The 27,082-nt window shown below is 51.5% G+C and overlaps 1 protein-coding gene across 1 annotated transcript in view; it reads left to right on the forward strand.

Moving 5' to 3' along the window:
• Positions 1 to 5,141: 5,141 nt before the first annotated feature.
• Positions 5,142 to 27,082, forward strand: part of SHANK3 (SH3 and multiple ankyrin repeat domains 3) — a 127,392-nt gene continuing 105,451 nt past the window's right edge. The window contains 4 exon segments of the mRNA XM_030960634.1: positions 5,142 to 5,251; positions 18,853 to 19,056; positions 21,058 to 21,129; positions 24,850 to 24,958. Coding sequence (XP_030816494.1) covers positions 5,189 to 5,251; positions 18,853 to 19,056; positions 21,058 to 21,129; positions 24,850 to 24,958 — 448 coding nt within the window. The 5' untranslated portion in view covers positions 5,142 to 5,188.

The raw sequence follows: 27,082 nt of genomic DNA on the forward strand, positions 1-27,082 counted from the left end.
TGAATTCCCCCATCCCAGCCCTGCTCAGGGGTGGCCCTGTCCCTGTGCCGGACATTTGGGGACACTGACGTCTCCCCTTGTCCTGCTGGTGTCCCTATGTCCCCGAGGGGGTGGCGCTCGCCCTTTAATGCCCGGTCCGGCCCCTCCGCGCTGTCCCAGTGCCCCTGGAAAAGCGGGAGAGGAAAAATCCATGGAATTACCCGGCAGGCGCTGGGGACACTGCGGGGACACTGCGGGGACACTGCGGCCACCCGAGGGCGATCGATGCTCCCCGCGCTGTCCCCGTGTCCTGGCACGGGCGGGGGGCGCCAGGGGGACAATCCTGATCCTGTCCCTTCCCTTTCCCTGTCCCCTTCCCCTGCTTCTGTCCCTGTCCCTTTCCCTGTCCCTTCTTGTCCTTTCTCATGTCCCTGTCCCCTCTTCCTGTCCCTGTCCCCTCTTTCTGTCCCTGTCCCCTGTCCCTGTCCCCTGTCTCTGCTCCCGGGTTTGTCCCCTCCCGGGTTTGTCCCCGACCCCCCCGCGGTGACAAAGGACACGCGGGGCTGGCCCGGGCCGCTCCGTGTCCCCGTGTCCCCGTCACGTGGCTTGGGGACAGCAGCGGTGACCTCGCCGTGGCCAGATAAGCGCGGGGACAGCCTGGCAGGGCTGGCGCGGGGCTGGCACCGCGCCAGGGACCGGCCCCGGTGGCACCGCCGGCCCCGCGGGGGTGGGGGACAGTCCCCGTGTCCCCGTGTCCCCGTGTCCCTGTGTCCCGTGTCCCCAATCCCGAGGGTCCCGTGTCCCGTGTCCCCATGTCCCCATCCCGAGGGTTCCAGGGTCACTCAGGAACGGCCCCGCGGGTGACAAACGGTGCCGATTGTCCCCGGGCCTGGCCTGAGTGACATTCCCGAGCCTTCCATGACAGGGATTGGATCCCTGATCCTTCCAGGACAGGGTTTGGCTCCTCTGAAAATTCCAGGTGAGGGACTGGACCCTGATCCTTCCAGATGAGGGATTGGATCCCTGATCCTTCCAGGATCCCTGATCCAGGTGAGGGATTTTGGCCCCCTGATTCTTCCACGTTCCCTGATCCAGAGGAGGCTTCGTCTCCCTGGTTCTTCCAGGTGAGGGATTGGCTCCAGATCCCTCCCCTGATCCTTTCCAGAGAGGGATTGGATCCCTGATCCTTCCAGGGCAGGGTTTGGCTCCCCTGAGAATTCCAGATGAGGGTCTGGATTCCCTGATCCTTCTGTGTTCCCTTCTCCAGGGGAGAATTTGGCTCCCCTGAGAATTCCAGGTGAGGGTTTGGCCCCAGATCCTTCCAGGGGAGGGATTGAATCCCTGATCCTTCCAGGTTTGGCTCCCTGATCCTTCCCAAAGTGGGACTGGCTCCCAGATCCTTCCAGGGCAGGGTTTGGCTCCCAGATCTCTGCAGGTCAGGGATTGGATCCCAGATCCTTCCAGGAGAGGGATTGGATCCCTGATCCTTCCAGGTTTCATTCCCCTGACCCTTCCAGGGGAGGGTCTGGATTCCTGATCCTTCCAGGTTCCCTGATCCAGGTGAGGTGGAGCTACAGGGTTGGATCCAGCTCTGGAAGGGCAGGAATTGTTTGGGATCCCTGGAAGGGCAGGAATTGTTTGGGATCCATGGAAAGAAGGGCAGGAATCATTTGGGATCCCTGGAAGGGCAGGAATTGTTTGGGATCCATGGAAAGAAGGGCAGGAATCATTTGGGATCCCTGGAAGGCAGGGATTGTTTGGGATCCCTGGAAGGGCAGGAATCGTTTGGGATCCATGGAAAGGCAGGAATCGTTTGGGATCTCTGGAAGGGCAGGAATTGTTTGGGATCTATGGAAAGAAGGGCAGGAATCATTTGGAAAGGTTTGGAAAGGCAGGAATTGTTTGGGATCCCTGGAAGGGCAGAAATTATTTGGGATCCATGGAAAGAAGGGCAGGAATCGTTTGGGATCCCTGGAAGGGCAGGAATTGTTTGGGATCCATGGAAAGAAGGGCAGGAATCATTTGGTCCTGGAAAGGATGTTTGGGAAAAGTTTGGGCAGAAGGGGAATTTTGGGATCCCTGGAAGGGCAGGAATATTTGGGATGAAGATTGTTTGGGATCTAGGAAAAAGGGATCCCTGGAAGGCAGGAATTGTTTGGGATCCCTGGAAGGGCAGGAATCATTTGGGATCCATGGAAAGAAGGGCAGGAATCGTTTGGGATCCCTGGAAGGACAGGAATTTTTTGGGATCCCTGGAAGGACAGGAATCATTGAGGATCCAGGACCTCTCTCCCATGTAGCTGGGCAGTGACAATTCCAGGGCTGGAAAATCCCAGTTGGGATTTTCTCGGATTTCCTGGGCCCATTCCCAGCAATGCCAGCCATCCCAGTGATCCCACCAGGTCTCCCTTGGCCTGTCATTCCCGGCTGGTTTTCCCAGGAAAAGCTCAGGAACAGCCTCACCTGGGCACACACCGAGCCAGGTGCTTCCCAAAAACCCTTTTTCCCAAAGGATCCCGGATTTTCTGGATGGGGATGTGGGACTGGGGAGGAGGCAGGAGCTTCCCAGCCATCCCTGGGCTTGGGAAAAACTGGGAAAGTTGGGAAAGGGAGGGAATTTAACCCGGATTCCATCAGGGAAAAGTGCCAGGCCCAGGGAAAAAATCCAGCCTCAGGGAAAATCTCCAATCCCAGGGAGAAATTCCAGTTCCAGGGGGAAAATTTCATTCCCTGGGAAAAGCTTCAATCCCAGGAAAATTCCAATCTTGGGGGAAAAAATCCAATTCAGGAAAAAGCTCCAATCCCAGGCAAAAGCTCCAATCTCAGGATTCCAGTCCTAGGGAAAAATTCCAATCCCAGTGAAAAGCTCCAATTCAATCCAAAAATCCCGCCACCCAAATCCCAAAACAATCCCCAAAATTCCCCCAAAAATTAAAAAAAAATCCTTTCCAGGTCTCCCCATCCTGCTGCCCTTTTCCCAGGGTTCTCCCAGCTGGATTCCCTCTGGAATTTCCTTCTGAATTTCTGTTCCCTCTGGAATTGCTGCTCCCAGCATTGGAATTTGGGCAAGGCTCCGGATTTATAATCCCAAAATGATGGGAAGAAGGGTTGGAAATCTGGGAATTCTGTTCCCACAGGAAAAGATGGGAAGGTGGCTCTGCTCTGACCCTCTTGGGAATGCTCAGAAATCCAGGGAATTCTCAGGAATCCAAGGAATTCTCAGAAATCCAAGGAAAACACCGCTGCAGGGGAAAAAAAAAAATCGTGGAATATTTTCCTAGCTCCCTTGGATGCTTTTCCAACCTTTTTGTTTTTTCCCCCTGCTGTTGGGATGAGACCCTTAGCGATTCCTAAAAGATTCCACGGATTCCTTGGGAAAAAAAAAAAAAAGTGGCATTTTTTGGATTTCATGAGCAGAGAAGCGGATTTAAGGAGGGAAAACGACTCTGCAAAACGGAATTTGGGGAATTATTCCGTCGCGGAGTTTTTTCCAACCTTTCCCAGGCGGGGCCCTAAAATTATTGGGAATTAATGAGGGATGGAAAAAAAAGGGTGAAAATCCCAGGGATCACCATCTGGAGTGCTCCATTTGTGGGATAACGAGGCAGAGATGGGAAAAAATGGGAATAAATCAAATCCGGGATTTGGGAAAGGGGGGAGGAGAATTTGGGATGGGACTGGGGCATGGATCCAAAGGGATCCGAAGGGTTTTCCCATCTACCCCAGGGCACGGAGCAGGAGGATCCCAAGGTTTTCCCTGTTTATCCCGATTTTTCTTCTTCCCAAGTGCATTTTCCTGGCTGGAATTTTGGGGTTTTCCTGCTCTTTTCCCTCATCCCTCGGGGTGGGATCCCAAAGTTCCTTTGTGGGGTCCCTTTAGGGGATGGATCCTGCAGGGAGAACTCCATGGAATTCCCGGGGAGATTCCATGTTCAAAGTGGGGCTGATCCCACGGAACTCCCTGGAATGGGCCCATCTGGGGGAATTCCATGGAACTCCCGAGGAGATTCCGTATGAAAAGTGGGGCTGATCCCAGATTTCTTGTGGGAATGGGCCCTGCTGGGGGAATTTTTGGGGTTCAGGGATCCACTTTGAGATTTCTTGTGGGGAATTTCTCCCTCCTGGGGGACATTCCAGAGGGTCCCTGTGGGAATGTCCGTGTACATCCCGGGGATCCTTTCCCAGGGCATGATCCCTGTTGGGAATGGGGGTTCCAGGAGTCCCTTCCCAGATTTTTCTGTCCTTGGGAATAGCCCTTCCTGGGGGATTCCAGAGGGTCCTTGTGGGGGTGTCCGTGTCCATCCTGGGGGTCCCTTCCCAAATTTCTCTTTCGGAATGGCCCTTCCTGGGGGGATATTCCAGAAGGTCCCTGAGGGAATGTCCGTGTCCATCCCGGGGGTCCCATCCCAGATTTCTCCTGAGGAATGGTCACATTTTGGGACAATCCCTGCTGGGGAGTTTTGTGGGATCCTGTGGGAATGTCCATGGGGAGAGTGGGAATTCACTCCTGGACCTTTCCTAGGGAATGGCCCTTCCTGGGGTTATTCCAGAGGGTCCCTATGGGAATGTCCATGTCCATCCTGGGGATCCTTTCCCAGGGGACGATCCCTGCTGGGAATGGGGATTCCAGGAGTCCCTTCCCAGATTTCTCCATCCTTGGGAATGCCCCTCCTGGTGGGATGGGGAGAGCGGGAGTTCACTCCTGGACATTTCCTTGGGAACGGCCCTTCCTGGGATATTTCCAGAGGGTCCCTGTGGGGGTGTCCGTGTCCATCCCGGGGGTCCCATCCCAGATTTCTCCATCCCTTTGGGAACGCCGCTTTCTCCCCGCTGGCTGTGCCAGTTCCGGGGCTCCCTGCCGGGGCTCGGGGATGCCTCTCCCGGGTCTGTCCCGGCGCTCCGCTCACCCCTCGCTTCCCCCCGCAGGGCCCGGGCGGGCGCTGAGCGCGGCCCCGGTGCGGAGCCGGTGCCGGTGCCGGTGCGGGAGCGGAGGCGCGGGCCGCCCGCCGCGGCGCACGGAGCATGCCTCTGAGCCCCCGCGGGCAGCAAGCATGAGAGCCCCGAGTCGCCGCCGCCGGAGCCGCCGCCGGAGCGCCAGCCCCGCAGCAGCAGCGGGGAGCCGAGCCCCGGCCTGCGGGAGGAGCCGCGCCTGGAGCCGGCCCGGGGCCGCGGCGGGCCCCGCTCGCCCAAGCTGGCGGCCCCGGCGCGCATGGAGGAGCCCGCGCCCGGCGCCATCGTGGTGCGCATCGGCATCCCCGACCTGCAGCAGACGGTGAGTGCCGAGGGGGCACCGGGCAGGAGGGAGCCCCGAGCGGCCGCTGCCGCGCCGGGACCGCACCGAGCGGGGAGGGACCGCGCCGAGCCGGGAGGGATGCGCACCGGGACCGTGCCGAGCCGGGAGGGATGCGCACCGGGACTGCACCGAGCGGGATGCGCAGCGGGAGCCGCACGGAGCGCCACCGCGAGCCGCCCGCGCCGGGATGCGCAGCCCAGAGCGGCCCCGATCCGCGTCCAGAGCAGCCCTCACCCGCACTCACACCGGGCCCGGTCCGCGCCCACACCGGTGCCGACCCTCACTCAGACCGGTCCCGATCTGCGCCCCGATCCGCACCCGGTTCGGCGCCGCACCGGCTCTGGCGGGATCCGCATCCCGCCCCACATCCCGCCCGCTCCCGGCCCCACCGCCGCCCCGGCAGCACCGGCAAACTTCTCCCTGCCACGGGCCCGGCAGGACGGCTCCCATTGCCCGGGTCCCCGCTGTCCCGGGTCCCCGCTGTCCCCATCCCGGTGTCCCCCCGCTCCCGCAGTGCCCGGTGGCAGCGCTGCCATCCCGGGGGTGCTGCGGCGCGGGGCCGCTCCCCTCCCCAGGGGCCCGCACCCACCGGGACCGGGCTGGGAACAGGACCGGGACCAGGACTGGCACCAGCTCCAGGACTGGGATTGGGACTGGGAATGGAATTGAGACCGGGACCGGTCTGGGAACGGGCAGTGGGAGTGGACCCAGCACTGGCCTGGAACCGGGAGCAGCTCTGGGACTGGGATTGGGACCGGGACAGGAATTGGGATCAGCTCCAGGACTGGGACTGGGACTGGGACGGACGTGTGATGGACACTGGAATGGTGTGGGGTATGGACACTGGTGTGTGATGGACACTGAATGGTGTCGTGTCGCGGAGGGGGATACACGGGTGGGTGGACAGTGGTGTGATGGACACTGGAATGGTGTGGGGTGATGGACCCTGGAATGGTGGGGTGATGGACACTGGAATGGTGTGATGGACACTGGAATGGTGTGGGGTGATGGACACTGGAATGGTGGTGGGGTGATGGACACTGGAATGGGGTGATGGACACTGGAATGGGGGGCCATGTGCCAGTGCCATTGGTGGGATGTGCTGTGTGACCCCAGGAGTGACCCCAGAGGGACCCCGAAGCCAGCAGTGACCCCAGGAGCCAGCAGTGACCCCAGGGGTTTCCCAGCAGTGACCCCAGGGGTTTCCCAGCAGTGACCCCAGGGGTTTTCTCAGGAGTGACCCCAGGGGTTTCCCAGGAGTGACCCCAGGGGTTTCCCGGGAGTGACCCCAGGGGTTTCCCAGGAGTGACCCCTGAAGTGACCCCGGGGTGACCCAGGAGGGCACAGCCCTGGTGAGGGCTCAGCTGGGCACGTTCCCGGAATTCCCTGGAACTGGGGGATTTGTAGGGAGTGAGGAGCAGGAAAAGCTGGAGGGCTGCGGTGATGGGGTAATTAACAGCCCTCATTAGGGGAGTGGGCAGCTGGAGGTGACACGGCTGAGGTGACAAGGAGGAGGTGACAGACCTGGGGTGAGCAGAGGGCACCAAGGGCGGTCAGAGCCTCTTGGACAGGAACAATTCTCTGTTGGGGCCTGGCGTGGGGTCCCCACGGGGACTGCGGGGTGGTGGCACTGGGGACACAGGGCTGGCAGAGACCGGTGGTGCTGGGGACACCGAGCCTGTGTCTGGTGGCACTGGGGGCACCGAGCCTGTGGCTGGTGGCACTGGGGACTCATGGGCTGTGTCTGGTGGCACTGGGGGCACCGAGCCTGTGGCTGGTGGCACTGGGGACTCATGGGCTGTGTCTGGTGGCACTGGGGGCACCAAGCCTGTGTCTGGTGGCGCTGGGGGCACTGAGTCTGTGCCTGGTGGCACTGGGGACTCATGGGCTGTGTCTGGTGGCACTGGGGGCACCGAGCCTGTGTCTGGTGGCACTGGGGACTCATGGGCTGTGTCTGGTGGCACTGGGGGCACCAAGCCTGTGTCTGGTGGCGCTGGGGACACCGAGCCTGTGTCTGGTGGCACTGGGGGCACCGAGCCTGTGTCTGGTGGCGCTGGGGACACAGAGATGGCAGAAGCCAGGTGACACTGGGGACATCGAGTCTGTGGTAAGTGGCACTTGGGACACAGAGCTGGCAGCGGCTGGTTGGCACTGGGGACACAGAGATGGCAGAGGTCTGTGGCACTGGAGACACCGAGCCTGTGGTCAGTGGCGCTGGGGACACACGGCTTGGTAGAGGGCACTGGGGACACCAAGCCTTTGGTCAGTGGCACTGAGGACACCAAACATGTGTCTGGTGGCATTGGGGACACCGAGCTGGCAGAGGCCAATAACACTGGGGACATCAAGCCTGTCACTGGTGGCACTGGGGACCCAGGGCTGGCAGTGACTGATGGCACTGCGGACACAGGACCTGTGGTGGCACTGGGGACGTTGAGCCTGTGGTCAGTGGCACTGAGGACACCAGTCCTGTGTCTGGTGGCACTGGGGACAGAGGACCTGTGGTGGCACTGGGGACACCGAGTCTGCGGTCAGTGGCACCGGTGACACCAATCCTGTGTCTGGTGGCCCTGGGGACGCCGAGGTGGCCGAGGGCCATCCCGGAGGTGCCTCTGGAGCTCTGGATCTGTCCCTGGATCTTCATCCCAGAGATTCCTCTGGAGGTCCAGATCCACGGCCAACGTCCCACCGGCTCTTCCAAAAAACCTCTGCTGGAGATGGGAATTCTTCGGGATCACCAGGATGGGAATTCTTTGGGATCACCGGGACAGGAATTCTTTGGGATCATCAGTTTGGGAACTCTTTGGGATCACCAGGATGGGAATTCTTTGGGATGAGCAGTTTGGGAACTCTTTGGGATCACCAGGATGGGAATTCTCTTGATCACCAGGATGGGAATTCTTTGGGATCGCTGGGATAGGAGTTTGAGATCATCAGTTTTCCAGCCCCAAGTCCAGCTCCATCCTGGCATTCCTGAGGTCAGGAATTCCATAAAGCTCAGGTTATGGAATTCCCATCTTTTGTCTGGGAACCTCCAGGTGGGATTTGAAAGTCCCGGGAAGTTTTCCAGCCCTCCTGGAATTGTCTCCACCCCTCTTTGAGGATCCCAACTCAATCCGCTGGGTTTGCTCATCACAAATCCCTGGAATTCCCTGGAAGTGCTGGAATTCCCAGGTGCAAATCTCCCCCCGGTTTTCCTGGGAATAAAGGGCCTTTTCGTTGGCACATCCCGGTTTTTATCACCTGCACCTGAGCCGGGGAAGAGGGCTTAAATTCCCCACACCTGGAAAATCCTGGGAAAGCTCCTGGTGGGTGGTGGAGCTGCTCCAGGGGGCTGCAATTCCCAAAAAACCTCTGGAATTTCTCCCAACCCCCCAGCATTCCGGAGCTCCGGAAAATGTGGGACAATGCCCTCAGGTCAGTGCTGGGAATGTTGGGATTGTTTTGTGCAGGGCCAAGGGTTGGACTTGGAGATCCTGGGGGGGTTTTCCAGCTTGGAATGTTCTGGAATTCCATGGGAATGGGGAAGTTTTGCAGGGAATGGGGCTGTGGGAAATGAGGAATTTTTGGGGTCTTTCCTCCTCTTTTTTTCTCCTTCCCTTCCCTTCCCAAGGGTCCTGTGGGGGTGATGGGATCCCAGTTCCCAGTTCTCCCGCTTGGATTGTGGATGCAGGAGGTTGGAACTTCCTGAGGTGCCCTAGGGGTCTGGAATGTCCTGAGGTGTCCAGGTGGGAGGTTGGGAATGTTCTGGAATGTCCTGAGGTGTCTGAGCAGGTCTGGAATGTCCTGAGGTGTCCAAGGAGAAGGTCTGGAATGTTCTGGAATGTCCTGAGGTGTCTGAGATTGTTAAAAATTTCTGAATGTCCTGTGATGTCAGGGGTTCCGGAATATCCCGGAATTGTTTGAGCAGAGATTCTGGAATGTCCTGGGGTGTCCAGTGGGAGGCTGGGAATGTTCCGAAGTATCCCGAGGTGTCCAGGGGTTCTGGAACGTCCTGGAACGTCCAAGCAGGTCTGGAATGTCATGGAGTGTCCGGAAGGTTGGGAGGCCGGGGATGTCCCACTGATCCCATCACAGGATTCCAGGGAATCCATGGGATGTCCCACTGATCCTATCCAAGATTCCAAGAAAACCGTGGGATGTCCCACTGATCCCATCACAGGATTCCAGGGAATCCATGGGATGTCCCACTGATCCCATCACAAGATTCCAGGGAATCCAGCCGTGATCCAGGATCCGGGCTCAGCCTGGAGCTCCAGGTGTTTCCCGTCCTGGAGCTTTTCCACAGGGCAGGGAACTGATTTCCTTGGATACCCTGAGCTCCGGAGGTTTCCAGTGTTGGAATTTGAGAACCCGGATCACCCCCCGAGCTGGGAACGTGATCCCGGCAAAAGGAGGGTGCGGAAATCCCTGAGGATCCTTTGGAGCTTCCTCATCCGATCCCATCCCGGAGCCGCGGATCCTTCGGGAAGAGCCGTTCCCGCCTCCAGCTGCTCCGTGGGAAGGGCGGTGGAGACCCGGGATAAAATTATCCCAACCTCCCACGGGGTCCGGCAGCTCGGAGCTGGATTTTAAGGAGACAGGAGCACGCCCGAGCTGGGGTCGGTTCCTCTGGAATAATTTATGGATTCTGCGCCGTCAAATCCCACGGGAAAACCCATCCCTGAAATTTGGCGGGAGCAGCCTCCTGGTTGGGCAGGAAAAAGTGGCAAATCCAGGGAAAATCCCGGGAATGTGCTGAGTTTTCCTCTCTGTGCTGGAATCCTGGAGGTGCCGGAGCAAACCTTGGGATCATCCCATGGGAATGGGCTCTGTGGGGGCTGGCACTGGCTACGATTCCAAAGGTTTTCTGTTTGTTTTTCCTCTGGAAGCAGGGGGAAAACTCATTCCAAGGAACTACAGGTTTATCACATCCCAGGAAATCCGGGATGTGGAGAGACGGGAGGCTCCTGCAGCCTCGGGAAGCGGCCAGCATTCCCGGGGCTGGAATTTATGGGAACAGCTGGGAAAGATCAGGGATGTGCAGCTAGGGAGGAATTTTCTGGGATTTTCCAAAGGTTTTCCTTCCCCATTTTGTGCTGGCATCTCTTCCTCTTCCCTTTGAAATCATGGAAAAGCTGGAATTCAAATAAAATCCCAGCTGGATTTATCTGGGAGCAGCTCCCGGCGTTGGATGGACCAGGAGTGTCCAGCTGGAATTCCAGAGGTTTTCCCTGATGTTTTCCAGGATGTGTTGGGAGCTCCCAGCCCTGACCCCTCAATCCTTGGAATGCTGGAGTGGGAATTCCCACATTTTGTCCCTTCCAAGGTGGTTTTTAACTGGGACATCCCAGTTTTCCTCCGGCTTTGCCGAGGAGATTCCTCAGTGTTCCAAGGCTGGGTGGGAATGGGAATTCTGGTTGGGAATTCCTTTGGGATGAGGAAGAGGAGGCTCCTGCCCATCCCATGTGGCCGATTCCCGGGAAGGGAAGGAAGAACATGGAAAAGGGAGGGATGAGAGTGGGAATGTGGATTCCAAGGGATGGGAACACCTGGAAAAGGGAGGGATGAGAGTGGGGATCCCACTGGAATGTGGATTCCAAGGGATGGGAACACCTGGAAAAGGGAGGGATGAGAGTGGAGATCCTTAAGTGGAAATGTGGATTTCAAAGGATGGGAACACCTGGAAAGGTGAGGGATGAGAGTGGGAATGTGGATTCCGAGGGAATAGAGAACGTGGAAAAGTGTGGGATGAGGGATCGCTCCTCTTCCCACCAATTCCCTGCCTCCACCCCAGGGCTTTTCCATTCCCTGTCTTCCCAGTACTTAGATCCCAAAATTCACATAGATCCCGAAATTTCCCTCTCCATTCTCCACTCTCCAGCCATGGGAACGCCGTAAAAAAGAGGGAAAATCAGGAGAATTCGATTCCTGCAAGGGGAAAACCGGGATATTGGGAATGGCCCTTGGGAACGGCCCCAAACCTTTGATCCTTCCCTGCTTCTGCACTGCGGCAAAAACCCTGGGATGTCGAGAATCCCAATGGAATTTTCCCCCCTTTTAGGGCAGAACCAAAGCGCTTCCAAGCAGGCCGGGAGCTGCTTTTTGCTTGGAGCTTCCCATTGTTTTTCCATGGAAATGCGGCTCCTTTCAGACCCGCCGGATCGCGCTCCGTGAATGGTGCAGCTGCTCTGCTTTTTTTCCCTCTTCCCCATTTCCATTTTTCCCCGTCCCCATTCCTGCAGGTGCTGCCTGCGGATTTTTCCAGGCTTTTTGTGGATTTTTTTTTTTTCCCATGGCGGCCGTTGGAGCATCCAGAGGGGAGGAACCGGATGGAGCGGAGTGAGAGTGTCCCAAAAACCGGTGGGAATCAAACGCGTGATTCCCAAAAATCCTCCGGAAGGATTTGGGTGCTTTAACCATAAATCCTGAAATCCCTGAGCTGGGAAAAGAATTCCAAGATCAAACCCAAGCTGGGCCTGATCCCAACCCCAGAGCTCTGAGAGCCCCATCCAGGAATTCATTGGATTCCTTGGATTCCTCCGTGGATGGCTATCCTGGCTTTTCCAGCCCCTTCCTGGCTTTTCCAGCCCCATCCTGGCTTTTCCAACACCTGATCCAGAGGAAACATTGGAAAGCTGCAATTCCACCACATTTAAGTGGCTTTTTCCGCCCCAAATCCAAACAATTCCATGGGAATACATCCCATTTATCCCAAACAATTCCCCTGGCACATTCCAGAGGATGCCGAGCAGCAGAACCTCCCAAAATATTCCGGCACAACCCCAAATCCCGGGAATTTCCCCCGGGGGCAAAGTCACCCTCTGTGAGCTCAATCAAACAAAGTGGATCGATCGGAATCCAAGCAATTCCCGATTTTATCCGGGAGAAATCCGCCGGCAGCAAAATCCACCCGCAAATAACCGGGGCTGCCGCGCATTCCCGATCCGCGGCTTTTTCCAAGGAAAATCTGACTCGGATCAAGCCGTGACCGGCACATTTGCAATTTAATAAATTTGAAAGATTTTACGACCAAAATTCCCTTTTTTTCCCCTCCCAATCGGATTTGCTGGAACAGGATGCATCCATTGAGGCAATTTTCATGGAAAACGTCAATCCCATCTTCTCATTTTCCAGCCGTTTTTTTTTTTTTCGGGAAGAACACATTCCGTGCTTAATAAAGAGGAATTCTGAGTCATTTGAGGCGAGGAAAAATTGGCATGAAAAGAAAATCAGTTGAGCACTTGGAAATATTCCTAAAAAAAAAAGATATCAGGAATAACGGCTCTGAATTCCATCTGCTGGATTCCTTGGGAATGTGGGAGCAACCAAAGAGCTCCGGCACCCACCAGGAACAGGAGGAAAAAAGGGAATTTTTTTTTTTCCCAAGAATTCCTTAAATTGAGGGTTTCTTGTGGCCATCAAAATCTTGGAGTTGGGGGTTCTCAAATTCTGGGAATTGCCTGGGAAAGGTGGGAATGGGGAAGGAAAAGGAACTCTTGGAATTGTTCACAGCTTCCATTGGGAAGGGAAGGAAATTCCTGCCCAGATTCCCACCGAGGATCCACAAGGGAGTGGCCTGGAGGGGCTGGAAAATCCCACAGATCCTGCTGCAGGGAATCCCGAGAATTCCAGGGTTCTCTCGTTCCCTTGGGATGCAGATGGGATCCCCAGAGGAGAGTGGGAATTTAAGGAATGCTGTGGGATCGGGTATGGAAACCCCATGGATACAAAAGGGAGAAGGAGAGGCTGGAATTCTGTGTCCACGGCCAGTTTGTCCTGGCAGGAAATCATGGAAAAAGGGGCTGGAATTCATGAGGGAATTAAGGAATGCCTGGGATCCAGAGCGGGAAAGAAGCAACAGGAGAAAGTTTTGCACATTCCGTGGGGAAGTTCCGGATCCTCGGGATAAGGAGGGGATGGAGAGGGGCCAGGGAAGGGAATGGAGCTGGGAAGGGGCTGGAAAGCGCCGGAGGAATTTGGGAAAACTTTGGAGGGGTTTGAGATTTGGGCTGGAGAACTCCAGAGGGATTTGGGGAAATTCCAGAGGGATTTGGGCTGGAAAACTCCAGAGGGATTTGGGATTTGGGCTGGAAAACTCCAGCTGGATTTGGGATTTGGGCTGGAGAACTCCAGCTGGATTTGGGATTTGAGCTGGAAAACTCCAGCTGGATTTGGGATTTCGGCTGGAAAGCTCCAGCTGGATTTGGGATTTGGGCTCAGCCTGGAGCAGAGGCGGCTCTGGGGCTCCTTCAGGACGGGCTCTGGCTCATCCCGGGATTCTCAGGGAAGGTTCTGGAAGCCCTGGGCCGGCCCTGGGGCTCCCTCATTCCCGAGGATTTCCCTTTGCTTCCCAGATTTCCATCGGGCCTGGGCTGGGCTTGGGGCTGGGCCGTGCCGGGGGCTCCCGGATCCGGGATTTCCTGGCTTTGGCTTTTCCCACTTCCAAAGGGAAATTCCTTTTTTTTTTTATCTCTTTGCTTAATCCCAGATCCCACCCCACCTCATTCCCACATTTTATATTATTCCAGCTTTTCCAGCTTTTTCCATGCTGATATCCATGAAAATTTTAACTAATTAATTCAAACCACACCAAAAAAAAGGATTAATTAACGCTCGTCCATTCCCACATTCCAGGAATTTTGTTTTCCATGGAAAAATTCCTTCAGCCAGGCCGTTACAACTCATTTTTTCCAGCTGATCCCGGTTGGAATCAAACATTCCGCAGCCGCCGTTGTCCCAGACCTCCAATTATCCCGACATTCACGGGTCACTGATTAATTAATTAATTATGGTTGATTAATTAACCAATCAAATCCTCCCCCCTTCTCCCGTCGGGGATCGATAGAAATTCCGGCGCTCTTTTTTTATCCTGTTTTTTTACGGAACGAGGGAAGCCTGGAGCGAGGAGCAGGAGGAGGAACGAGCTCGTCCTTGGGAATGATGGATGTTTTTTTTTCCCTGGAAAATTATTTCTGGGAGGTTTTATTGGGAATTTGGGAAACTTTGGGTGGGAAAAGTCATTTAAGAGCCTCAGATTCCAATGGGAACCTGGGATGATCCAAGCTCATCCAATCCTGCCTGAAATTTGATAAAAATTCCCTAAAAAATTCAGAAATGAAGAATTATTATCCAAGCCCGCTTCTATTAATTAGCAATAAACAAATACTAACTGATTAATAATTTATTTATTAATCCTTTATTAATTACTATTTCCTGACCAATTCCTCCTTTTCCCTCCCTTCCCATTAAATCCCCTTTGGAATTTCGTTGGATTCGAATCCCAATTTGATTTTGCATCAAACAAAATCCTGTCATTTATTATTCAGCTTTCCCACGGTTAATTCCCATTTTTCCAGCAAAAAGTTGGAATTTTTATCCACACCATTCTCAACCCACATTTTCCCAGATTTTTTTTTTGCACGGATGCATCAAATCCTTGTTTTTCCTTGGCCGGTTTGGAGTTTCCCAACATTTTTTTTTTGGTGCTGTTGCATCCTAAATAATCAGATCCTTGTTTTCTGTGGGAAGCAGGAGAGAGAATTCCATAGGAATGTGCAGGATTCCAATTCAAGCTGGGAATTAACGGAGGGAAAATCCTGATTTTAACTGGGCAAAACATGGATAGGAGGGGAAATTCCCCCTTTATTCTCCAGCTCGGAATTCCGGATTTTTCCTGGGAACCTGAGCGTGGAGCTGGAGGCTGGAATTTCCTGGGAACGGCCCCTGGAAGCGCCGGACCAATCCTGGCAGGATTGATCCAGAGGGGAGTGGTTGGATAAATTTGTCAACATTCCCAGGACTTCTTTGGCTTGGGATTCAAAACCCCGGAGCAGCCGCTTCCAGAGGATCCGTGGAAAACGGGGATACCCCATCCATGGAAAACGGGGATAGCTCTTCCATGGAAAACAGGGATAGCTCTTCCATGGGATTTTGTCTCCTCGGAGCATCCGGGGGGACACAGAGGGAGGACAAGGGAAAAACGGAACCACCAGTGAGAAAAGTTGGGAATTTTCGCTCCGGGACGGAGCAGCCGGTGAGTGCTGGAGTTTCCAAGGAATTCCTGTGGGAATTCCTGCCCGCCTGGATTGGAGGGATGGAGAGGATGAGGAGGGAGGAATGACGGCATTCCAAGTGGTGATTCCATAGGGAAAAGGGATTTTTGGGAAGGAGCCGCCTTCGAGACCCGAAGAGCAACGAACGGATGCGGGATTTTCCATGGAAAACCGGGAAATCCAGGAAAGAATTCTTGAGGATGTTTAGCTGTTGGGTTTTCCTGGGAATGCGGTGGCCAAACGGGTTTGGAATCTTGACTAGGATTGGATATAAAGGAAGGGAATTCTGAGAAATTCCCATATTTATTTGGATCGAATTAAAGGTTCCAGAGCAGCCACTTCCAGAGGCTCCTGCTGGAGCTGAATTCCAAGAATTTCTGGAAGAGCTGGAGCAGCTCCTGGGGGAAGGGAAAGAGCTTGGAATGGGAGAAATTCCTGAGGATGAGTTGTGGATTTTTTTTTTTGGGGAAAGCGCTGAGGAAAGGAGGGACAACATTCCAAGGTTAAGGTGCTCAAAATTTGGGAAGGAATTTTGGGAAGAAGGAGACGCCAGGGTGAAGATCCAGCAGATCCTGGAGTTCCAGAGGGATTGGGAAAAATCCTGGAAAAATGCTGGAAAAGTGAGGCAAGGGTGCTGCTTTCCAGAGGAAAATTCCAGCCTCAATCCATTGGATCAGGAGCTGCCAGGAATGGACTGGGGTGGCTTTTCCAGGGAATTGTGGTGTTTCCTTGGAATTCCTGACGGTTTTCCTTGTGTGTTTTGGGATGGGAAAAATGGGACTCTGGAGGGAACCTTTATCCTGGAAAATTCCATAGGAATTATCCTGGAGCAAATCCCATGGGAGGCCCTGGGTGGGATGGGGGAAGCGGATTCCCTGGAAAAGCCTGGGGGATCCAGTAGATCCCTGTTGTTCCTGGATGGATCAGGAAAAATCCTGGAAAAATCCTGGAAAAGTGAGGCAAGGGCCACCCTGGTGCTGCTTCCCAGGGGACAATTCCAGCCTCAATCCATTGGATCAGGAGCTGCCAGGGACGGACTGGGAATTGTGGTGTTCCCTTGGAATTCCGGACAGTTTTCCTTGTGGGGAACCTTTATCCCAGAAAACTGATGGAGCAAATCCCATGGGAAGCCCCGGGTGGGATGGGGGGAGTGAATTCCCAGGAAACATTCCAAGGTTTTGGGGACTTTGGGGATGTTGGCATGGCCGGGGCTTTCAGTGCTGCGGGAAGTTCAGAATTCCGGGATTTTTGGACGGAGTTTTGAACCATGAGTCACCGGATGGGATTTTGGGATCGGGTTTTGTGCGATGACACAACATCCAACGCCCTTCCTGGTGGATCAGCCCCTGATTCACTGGAAAATCCCAAATCCTTTGTTTTTCTGGCTCCAGGAACTCCAGGTGCTTCCTGGATCCTCCCTCTCACCCTTATCCCGTTTGGTTTTTTTTTTTTTGCTGGAAGCAGTTTCTCCCAGCATGGAATTAAACTCCAGGAATGGCAGGGCCAGAGTTTTCCTCAGGAGATGATCCAAGCCCTGAAATTCCTGGGTTTTTTTCCCAGCTGGCTCCACAAACTGGTCCCAGCTCGACTTTGGAAGGTGGAAAAAATTCCTGTGGGTTCCCCCTCTCCTCCAGGATTGCTTTTCCCTGGATATCCAAAAATCCCAACTCCTTCCCAGGATTGTGGCTGGGAGTGATGGGAATGGTGACATCCAGCCTGGCCCAAGGTGGGATTTGGGAGCTCCAGGTGGGAATTCCCATGGATATTCCCAGTCTTGTGGCTCTGATCCCTTCTCCCGCCAACCCACGGAAATCCAGGAGAATCCCGAGGGATTTTCCACCCTGTGGGAATGGGAATGCTGCTGGAATGGCGTGGAAGGAGTAATCGGGGAGAAAACCAGGATCCTGGGAGGAATCCAAAGAGAATCCGTGGAGGAAAGCTGGGAATGTACCCTGGGCCTGGACTGGGGCTGGAACTTTGTCCCGGTTTTAGGAGGAGCCATGTCGGGATCCAAGTTGGGATCCATTCCTGAATCCATGTTGGGATCCATGCCCAGATCCATTCCTACATCCATGTTGGGATCCATGTTGGGATCCATGTCAGGATTCATGCCCAGATTCATGTCCGGATTCATTCCTAAATCCATGTTAGGATCCATGTTGGGATCCATGTCTGGATTCATTCCCGAATCCATGCCCAGATCCATGTCAGGATCCATGTTGGGATCCATTTATGAATCCATGTTGGAATCCATTCTGGAATCCGTGTTGGGATCCAATTTGGGATCCATGCCCGGATCCATCCCCAAATCCATGTTTGGATCCATGTCCAGATCCGTGTCCGGAGCGTGGCTATTCCTCAGGGATGGACACGGATCCATCGTCCTTTGTTTCTTAATATTTTAATTTAAAAAATCAGGTAAACTTGGGAATTCCTCATTTCCCGGAAAAATTGGGAATTCCTGTTTTTTCCATAGGTCTGAACCCCGAAAACCCCAACTCCCCCCTTTCCCTCCTTTATTCCCCCATTCCCTGGAGAACCTGGCGCATTCCCTTTTTCTCCCTCTGTTTCCCTTTGGAATTCACAGTGGGAACACCCAATTTTTTCTTTATTTTTAAATAATTTGTCCATAAAACCTTGGGAATTCCTCATTTCCCATAGCTCTGAGTCCCCCCAAACCCCAACTCCCCCTTTCCCTCCCTCATTCCCCCATTTCCCCATGGATTCCCCTTTGGAGTCCACAGTGGGAACACCCAATTTTTTTTTTTTAATAATTTCTCCATAAAACCTCGGGAATTCCTCATTTCCCATAGCTCTGCCCCCCACAAAAGCCATTGCCCTTGTTTCATTCCCTCATTCCCCTGGAGAACTCCTTGGTTTCCTGTTTCATTCTTTTTCCCTATGGATTTCCCTTTGGAATCAACAGTGGGAACACCCAAATTTTGGGGGCTTTTAAAACAATTTATCCATAAAACCTTGGGAATTCCTCATTTCCCATAGCTCTGCCCCCCACAAACCCCATTCCCCCTTTCCCTCGCTCTTTCCCCAGTGTTCCCGATGTTTACCCACGCCCTTGTTTCCTTCCCTCATTCCCCTGGAGAACTCCTTGGATTCCTGCTTCATCCTTCTCTTTCCCTATGGATTTCCCTTTGGAATCAACAGCGTGAACACCCAAATTTTGGCAGTTTTTAAAACAATTTATCCATAAAACCTCGGGAATTCCTCATTTCCCATAGCTCTGCTCCCCACAAACCCCATCGCCCTTGTTTCGCTCCCTCATTCCCCTGGAGAACTCCTTGGATTCCTGCTTCATTCTCTTTCCCTACGGATTTCCCTTTGGAATTCACAGTGGGAACACCCAAATTTTGGGGGTTATTTTAATAATTTATCCATAAAACCTCGGGAATTCCTCATTTCCCATAGCTCTGACCCACTCCAAACCCCATTCCCCCTTTCCCTCGCTCTTTCCCCACCGCTCCCGATGTCCACCCCGTCCCGTTCCCGACGTTGTCCCCGCGCTGATGCCGCGTTCCGTGCCGTCCCCAGAAGTGTCTGCGGCTGAACCCCGACGTGCCGGTGTGGGTGTCCAAGCAGCGCATCCTGTGCACGCTCAACCACAGCCTCAAGGATGTGCTCAACTACGGCCTCTTCCAGCCCGCCTTCAACGGCCGCGCCGGCAAGTTCCTGGACGAGGAGCGGCTGCTGCGGGAGTACCCGCTGAACCCCGACACGCCCGTGCCCTACCTGGAGGTGACAGCGCCTGGGGCTGGGGCTGGGTGGCGTGCTTAATTCAGTTTAAATTTTATTCATTTTTATTTTGTTTTATTTTATTTTATTTTGTTTTTTTATTTTATTTTATTTTATTTTATTTTATTTTATTTTTTGTTTTGTTTTATTTTGTTTTATTTTATTTTATTTTTTTATTTTTATTTTATTTTATTTGGTTTTATTTTATTTTATTTTATTTGGTTTTATTTGGTTTTATTTGGTTTTATTTGGTTTTATTTGGTTTATTTGGTTTTATTTGTTTTTTTCGGTTTTATTTTATTCATTTATTTTGCTTCATTTTATTTTATTCATTTATTTTGTTTTGTTTATCTTATTTCAATTTACTTTTATGTTACTTTATTTTAATTTAATTTATTTTTAGTTTTATTTATTTTATTTTGTTTTTTTATTTTATTCATTTATTTTGTTTTGTTTATCTTATTTTCATTTACTTTTGTTACTTTGTTTTACTTTAAAAATATTTTATTTTATTTAGTTTTCTTGTATTTCATTTTATTCCTTTATTTTGTTTTGTTTTATTTAATTTCATTTTATTTCATTTTATTCAATTTTATTTTATTTAATTTTATTTAATTTTATTCCTGTGTTTTGTTTTGTTTTATTTTATTTTATTTCATATCCTTTTATTCCTTTTTATTATTTTATTTTGTTTAATTTTGTTTTATTATATTTTGTTATAAATATTATCCCTTATCTTTGTGCGTCTCTTTTGTCTCCTCCCTTGTCTCGATCTTTTATCTTCATCTCTTGTCCTTTATCTCACATTCGTCTCGCTTATCTCTGTTTATCTCTTAACCTTTATCTCTTATCTCCATTAATCTATATATTTTTGTGTCTCTTATCTCTTCTCTCTTATCTTTCTCATTCATATTATTTTATCTCTTATCCTTTATCTCATACTCATTTTTCTGTTATCTCTTATCTCTCCTCTCTTATCTCTGTTTACCTCATATCTTATCTCCATTTATTTCTTATCTCTTATTTTAGGATTCATATCATCTTTATCTCCTATCTCTTATCTATGTTTACCTCTCATATCTTGTCTTTGTATGTCCCTTATCTCTTATCTTTATCTCATACTACCTTCTATATATTGTCTCTTATCAAGTTAAATTAATTTACATCTTATCTCTGTTTATCTCTTAACTCTTATCTCTTGCCTCTTTTCTTGGTATGTCTCTTATCTCTTCTGTCTTCTCCTTATCTCAAATTCACTTATCTCTTATATCTCCTTTGTTATCTCTGTTTATATCTTATCTTTCCCTCTTATCTCTTATCTCTGTGTGTCTCTCATCTCTTCTCCATGGTCTTTGTCTCATATTCCTTTATCTCTTATCTCTTTTTATCTCTCTTCCCTTATCTAATATTATTTTATCTCTTACATTTTATCTCTCCTCTTTTATCTATGCTTATCTATGCTTATCTCTTATCTCTTCTCTTATCTCTTATCTTTCCCTCTTACATTTGTATGTCTTTTTTCTCACTTGTCTGTTCTTTTATCTTATGTTTATTCATCTCTTATCTCTCATCTCTTATCTTTTTTATCTCTTAACCCTTATATTTATTTATCTGTTATCTCTTATCTTTGTACGTCTCTTATCTGTTCTCTCTTACCTTTATCTTTACCTTTATCTTTACCTTCTTTATTATCTTTATCTTTTTCATCTTTACCATCATCTTTTTCATCTCATATTCATTTAGCTCTTATCTCTGTTTATCTCTTTTCCCTTATCTTTGTTTACTTCTTATCTACTTTATCTCGTATTCATTTATCTCTCATATCTTATATCCATTTATCTCTCATATCTCATGAAATATTCTCTTATCTCTTATCCCTCATCTCATATGCACTTCTCTCGTGTCTCTGTTCATCTCCTATCTCTTATCTCACATTTATCTCTTGTCCATTAGATGATATCAATCTCTTATCTCTTATCAATCTCTTATCTCTTATCTCGGCAGTTCCGCTACAAGCGCCGCGTGTATTCCCAGCCCCTGCTGGATGACAAGCAGTTCGCCAAGCTGCACACCAAGGTGAGCCCCAATCCCGCAGAATTCCCACGGAATTCCCACGGAATTCCCACGGAATTCACCTGGAAAACCCTGGGAAACCGCTCCAACCCGGAATTCCGGGATATTCCAAGGAATCCCAGCAGTCAACAAAAGCAGTGCCAAAACTGGAATGGGAGCGGTGCTGAGCCTGGAATTCCCATGGAATTCTCATGGAATTCACCTGGGAAACCACTACGGCTCCAGAATTCCAGGATATTCCAAGGAATGCCAGCATTCCCGGTGCCAAAACCAGAATAGGAACAGTCTGGGAGATTTCCTTGGATTTTATTGGATTTTATCCAGAATTCCATGGATTTTATTCCATGGGGTGGGATAGAGCTGGAAGAGCATTCGTGGGGTGCTGAAATCCAGGATCGGGGATTTCTCTTCCTTCTCCCTTTTCCCTCTTCCTTCTGCTACTTGTCCCAAGCCTGTGGAATTTTGGGAAGGAGCTTTCCTTTTTCTCTTTTTTTTCTCCTTTTTTCTCCTTTTTTCTCCTTTTTTCTCCTTTTTTCTCCTTTTTTCTCCTTTTTTCTCTTTTTCTCTTTTTCCTCTTTTTCCTCTTTTTCCTCTTTTTCCTCTTTTTCTTATTTTTCTCTTTTTTTCTTTTTTTCTTTTTTCCTCTTTTTTCTCTTTTTCCTCTTTTTCCTCTTTTTTCTCTTTTTTCCTCTTTTTCCCTCTTTTTTTCTCATTTTTCCCTCTTTTTTTCCTCATTTTTCCCTCTTTTTCTCCTTTTTTCTCCTTTTTTTCTCTTTTTTGCCCTTCTTTTCCCTTCTTTGCCCTTTTTTGCTCTTTCCCCCCTTCCCCCTCCTTTTTTCCCTCCTTCTTTTCCCCCTTTCCCTTTCCCCTGGGCTGCTGCCTTTCCAGAGCCCGTGGGATTTTGTGGCATTTCTTGGGCTTTTCCAGTCCCTTGCATATTTGGGAATGCCGGGTAGGAGCCAAAGGGACAATTCCGGCCAATCCATCCTCATTCCGTGCCCGTTGGAGCGATGCCGGCACAGCGGGCATGGATCGACCTTTCCCGGGAAAAGCTGGGATTGGAGCTGGATGCAGAGGGAGCGGGAGCAGGGATGGGATCCTGGCTGGCGCGGGGACACCGGGACACCCGGAGAGCCTCGGGAACGGTACCGGATCCGGGGAACGTCGGGATAACGGGCAGGGGTCATTCCTGGAGCTGGGAATTGACCCCTGAGCTGGGAATGGGGCTGGAATTCAGCACGGGGATTCCATGGGAACATTGGGATAACAGGCAGGGATCATTCCTGGAATGGGGTCATCTAGGGAACGGGTGGAATTCAGCACAGGGATTTCTTGGGAATATTGGGATAAAGGCAGGGATCATTCCCTGAGCTGGGAATGGGGCTGGAATTCAGCACGGGGATTCCCTGGGAATACTGGGATAACGGGCAGGGATCATTCCCAGAATGGGGTCGTCCAGGGAACACCTGGAATTCAGCACGAGGATTTCTTGGGAATATTGGGATAACGGGCAGGGATTGTTCCCGGAATGGGATCGTCCAGGGAATGGCTGGAATTCAGCACGGGGATTCCATGGGAACATCGGGATAATGGGCAGGGATCATTCCCTGAGCCAGGAATGGGGCTGGAATTCAGCACAGGGATTCCATGGGAACATTGGGATAACGGGCAGGGATCATTCCCAGAATGGGGTCATCCGGGGAACGGCTGGAATTCAGCACAGAGGTTCCATGAGGTTTGGGAGCTGGGGAATTCTGGTTTCAATTCCTATGGCATTCCAGTTTCAGTTTCTGGGAATTTCTCCTTTAAATCTGGGGAATTTCTGCTTCAGATTCTGGGGAATTCTGTTTCAGTTCCTGGGAATTCCTGCTTTGTTTTTTTGGGAATTCCTCTTTTAATTCCTGGGGAATTCCTGCTTTGGTTTCTGTGAATTTCTGCTTCAGTTTCTGGGAATTTTTCCTTCAGTTTCTGAGAATTCCTGCTTCAGTTTTTTTGGGGAATTCCTGCTGTGGTTTCTCTGGGGTCTCTGCTTCAAATCCTGGGAATTTCTGCTTTGGTTCCCGAGAATTTCTGCTTCAGTTTCTGGGAATTCCTGCCTCAGCTTCTGGGGGGTTTCTGCTTCAGTTCCTGGGAATTCCTGCTTCAGTTCCTGGGAATTCCTGCTTCAGTTCCTGGGAATTCCTGCTCTTCCTTGTGTTTAATATTGAGGTTTTCCTTGGAAAAGTAGAGGCGCTGCCTCTGTGTCCCGGGGTGGGGCTTTCCTGGGATTTGTGGCTCTGTCTGGTTCCTCGGGCAGGGAAATGTTGGATTTTCTGGGATTCAAAGGGATGGATGGGATTCCCTGGAAAAGGGAGATCAGGGTGGGATTTTGGGAAGGAATTCCTGGCTGGGCTGGAACTGCCAGAGCAGCTGGGGCTGCTCTGGATCCCTGGAATATCCAAGGAAAGGTTGGAGCAGCCTGGGATGGTGGGATTGGAATGGGATGGGGTTGAAGGTCCCTTCCCACCCAAACCATTCTGGGATTTGGGACACTCAGAATCCACCCCGAGGGATTTTTATGGAAGTTTGGGATGGAAAAGGGAAGGGAGACCCTTCCTGGAGTCCCTGCCCTTGGAACGGGACGGGATTGGGATGGGATCTGAGGTTCCTTCCCACCCAAACCATTCCAGGATTCCCGGTGCCGTGGCTCTGGAGATTCCCGTTGGGAGGAGTTGTGCAATTCCAGAGGCTCCGCGTTGTCCTGGCGCGGCACCAAATCCATAATTCCCTGTTTCTGTGGGATCAATGAATCCATTTGCTGCTGCCTGGCAGCGGGAGGCGGATCCATGGATTTGCTCCGGCCTCTCCCAGCTCCAAGGGCACGGCCGGCCTGAATTCCAGCTCTTGGGATTTTCCAGGACTTTTCCCGGCTTGGAATAAGCTCCAAAAAAAAAAAATCCTCCAATGAAAAGTCTGGAAATCTGGGAATGTGGGAGCTGGGATTTTCCCACCGGAGCCATTCCTGCCTCAGCAATTCCTGGAATCTAGGAATTTAATAATGACTTCACCCAGCCAGAAAGAGCAGGAAAAATCCCAACAATTTGGGAATTCGAGGCGAATCTTTGGGAATTCTGGCTTGGAGGAACAAAATTCCAACCCCAAAATTTGGGATAGAGGGAAGGCACCAGCAGCCTGAATTCCCATGGGATGATCCGGCAATTCCAAGGAATCTGCAGCTGCCTCATCCCTGGAATTGTTGGAATAACCTGGGATGGTGGGAGGAGCCCATGCCCTTGGAATGGGATGGGATTTTTAAGCTCCCATCCAGCCCAAAGCATTCCCGAATTCCCAAATTCCCTTCCAAACCTTTTCCTCATCCTGCTTGGCATTTCCAAGGCTTTTTCCCAATTTTTCAACTGGAAATCATCCAAACAAAAATGGAAATGCAGCATTTTTGGAATTCATCTCTTCTAAAAAGAATCATTTTTCCATATGGAATTAAGGCAGGAAATGTTGGAATTGGAATTTTTTCCTTGGATGTGAAATCCGGCTTCACCTTCTCCATTTCCTTGGAGCTCTTCCCAAATTTTCCCCTCGGTTCCTGACATTTCCATGTGGATTTGTGTCCCATCCTGATGGAATTCAGTCCTGTTATCGCGATTTTCCATGGATTTTTGGGATGGGCATGCTCCCCAGTGGCTTTTCCCGGAATTTCGGGATGTTAACGTTTTTTCCCGAATCCAGGCGAACCTGAAGAAATTCATGGAATACGTGCAGATGCTGAACTCGGAGAAGGTTTGCCGGCTGCTGGAAAAGGGGCTGGATCCCAACTTCCATGATCCCGACACCGGAGGTCAGTTCCATGTTTTCCTCGGGATTCGGGAGCGCTTCCCGGAAGGAATCAGCTCAACATTCCCAATTCCTTCCCGCAATTCCTCCAGCCTTTCCTCTGGAATTTTTCCCGCTCTATCCCAGTTGTTTTTTGGGTCTTGCGGCGCAATTCCCACTTTTCAGGGGATTTTGGGGATTTGGCATTCCTTAGGGATAGCTCTTCCCTTCCCAATCCCTTTTGGGGTTCACTGGGATGCAATCCCACGTTCATCCTCTTAGAATATTTTCCCTTCCTGTTCCCGTTTCCAATCCTAGCTGCTGTTGGATGAAGGGATTGGAATCTCTCTGAAATTCCAGGATTGGGAGCTTTGGGGATTTTTGGGAATGTTGGTTGTCTTCCCGTGCATTTCCCAGGAATTCTGGGCTGGATGCTGGAAGAGCAGGGCGGGAATAAGCCAGGAATGAGCCAGCACTTTTCCTGTTGGAATTTTTGGGAGTGGATCCTTGGGGATCCCATGGGAAGCGCCCCATGGAAAACTGGAAAATCCTGCTGGGAAAAATGGTTTCCTGCAGGGATTAATCCCACAAACGGACTGGGAATAACTGGGATTGAATCATTCCTGCTTGGAAAAATGCTTTCGTGCAGGATTTAATCCGATAAATGGCCTGGGAATGACTGGGATGAAAAAGATTGGGAAAATACTCCTGTGCGAGGATGAATCCTGTAAATGGGCTGGGAATAACTGGGATGAGCCATAAAATCCCCTGAGCTTCCTGGGACACCCTGAGCTGATCCCATGGATCCCAAACTTGGGGAATCTTCATTTCAGTGGATTTTGTGAAAGGTTTTAAGCTGTGCCGAGGATTTATTCCCATTTTCCGAGCTCTTCTTGGATGGAAAAATACAGGAAAATCCACCTTGGGAAGCAATTCCAGCCCTGTTTGAGGCTGTTCCCGTTTTGCAGTTGCTGGGAAGATATTCCAGGAAAGATTCCCGGGATTTGAAAGGGATGAAAAAGCCAAAAAAATTCACAGTTGCTACCTGTGGGGACATTGAAAAAGTGGGAATGAAAAGAACCCTGGATCCAGGAGAACTTTTCGTTGTTCTGGAATGAAAGGCAAACCCCAGGGATGATTTTGCCGGAGAAAAGAGGGACGAAACAATCCTTGGATGTTTAACGAGGGACAGTGGGAGAGGGAGAGGAGCCCAGGGAAACGTTGGAATTACAAAGGAGGATTCAAAATCCCTGAAATTATGTAGGGGAAAAATTGCTGTGGGAATTGGGAATGGGGGAGGGAAAGGGACCTGGAGCCAGGCTTGGAAAACTGGGAATGTTCTCCTGGAGAAGGGGAGGATCCAGGGAGAGCCTCCAGCACATTGCGGGGGCTCCAGGAGAGCTGCAGAGGGACTGGGGCCAAGGCCTGCAGGGACAGCACCCAGGGAATGGCTCCCACTGCCAGAGGGCAGGCATGGATGGCATCTTGGCAATGAGGAATTCCTGGCTGGGCTGGGATTGCCAGAGCAGCTGGGGCTGCCCCTGCATCCCTGGCAGTGCCCAAGGCCAGGCTGGGCACTGGGGCTGGAGCACCTGGGATGGTGGGGTTGTCCCTGCCCTTGGAATGGGGTGGGAATGATCCCAGGGATAGGGATGAGATGACCTTGGAAAGTCCGTTCTCCAACTCATGGAATTACTGAGGTTGGGAAAGAATTCCAAGGTCACCCAGTCCAAGCTGGGCCTGAAACCCACTGGAGCCCCGAGTGCCACATCCAGGAATTCCTTGGACACCTCCAGGGATGGAGAGTCCAAAGCTCCCTGGGCAGCCCCTGCCAAGGCCTGACCCCCTTTCCACTCTGGACCTCGGGCATTCCTTAATTCCAGCCCCTTTTCCATGATTTCCTGCCGGGACAAACTGGCCGTGGACACGGAATTCCAGCCTTTCCTTCTCCCTTTTGTATCCATGGGGTTTCCAGACCCACTCCTGTGGCATTCCTTAAATTTTACAATTCCCACTCTCCTCTGGGAATCCCATCTGCATCCCAAGGGAATGAGGGAATCCTGGAATCCTTGGGATTCCCAGCAGCAGGGTCTGTGGGATTTGTAGCAACAACCTCAAGGAAAGTTGGGAGCATCCAGAGGCTCTCCTG

The sequence above is a fragment of the Camarhynchus parvulus genome, chromosome 1A (assembly GCF_901933205.1).
Source record: "Camarhynchus parvulus chromosome 1A, STF_HiC, whole genome shotgun sequence".
In the NCBI taxonomy this organism is placed as follows: domain Eukaryota; kingdom Metazoa; phylum Chordata; class Aves; order Passeriformes; family Thraupidae; genus Camarhynchus; species Camarhynchus parvulus.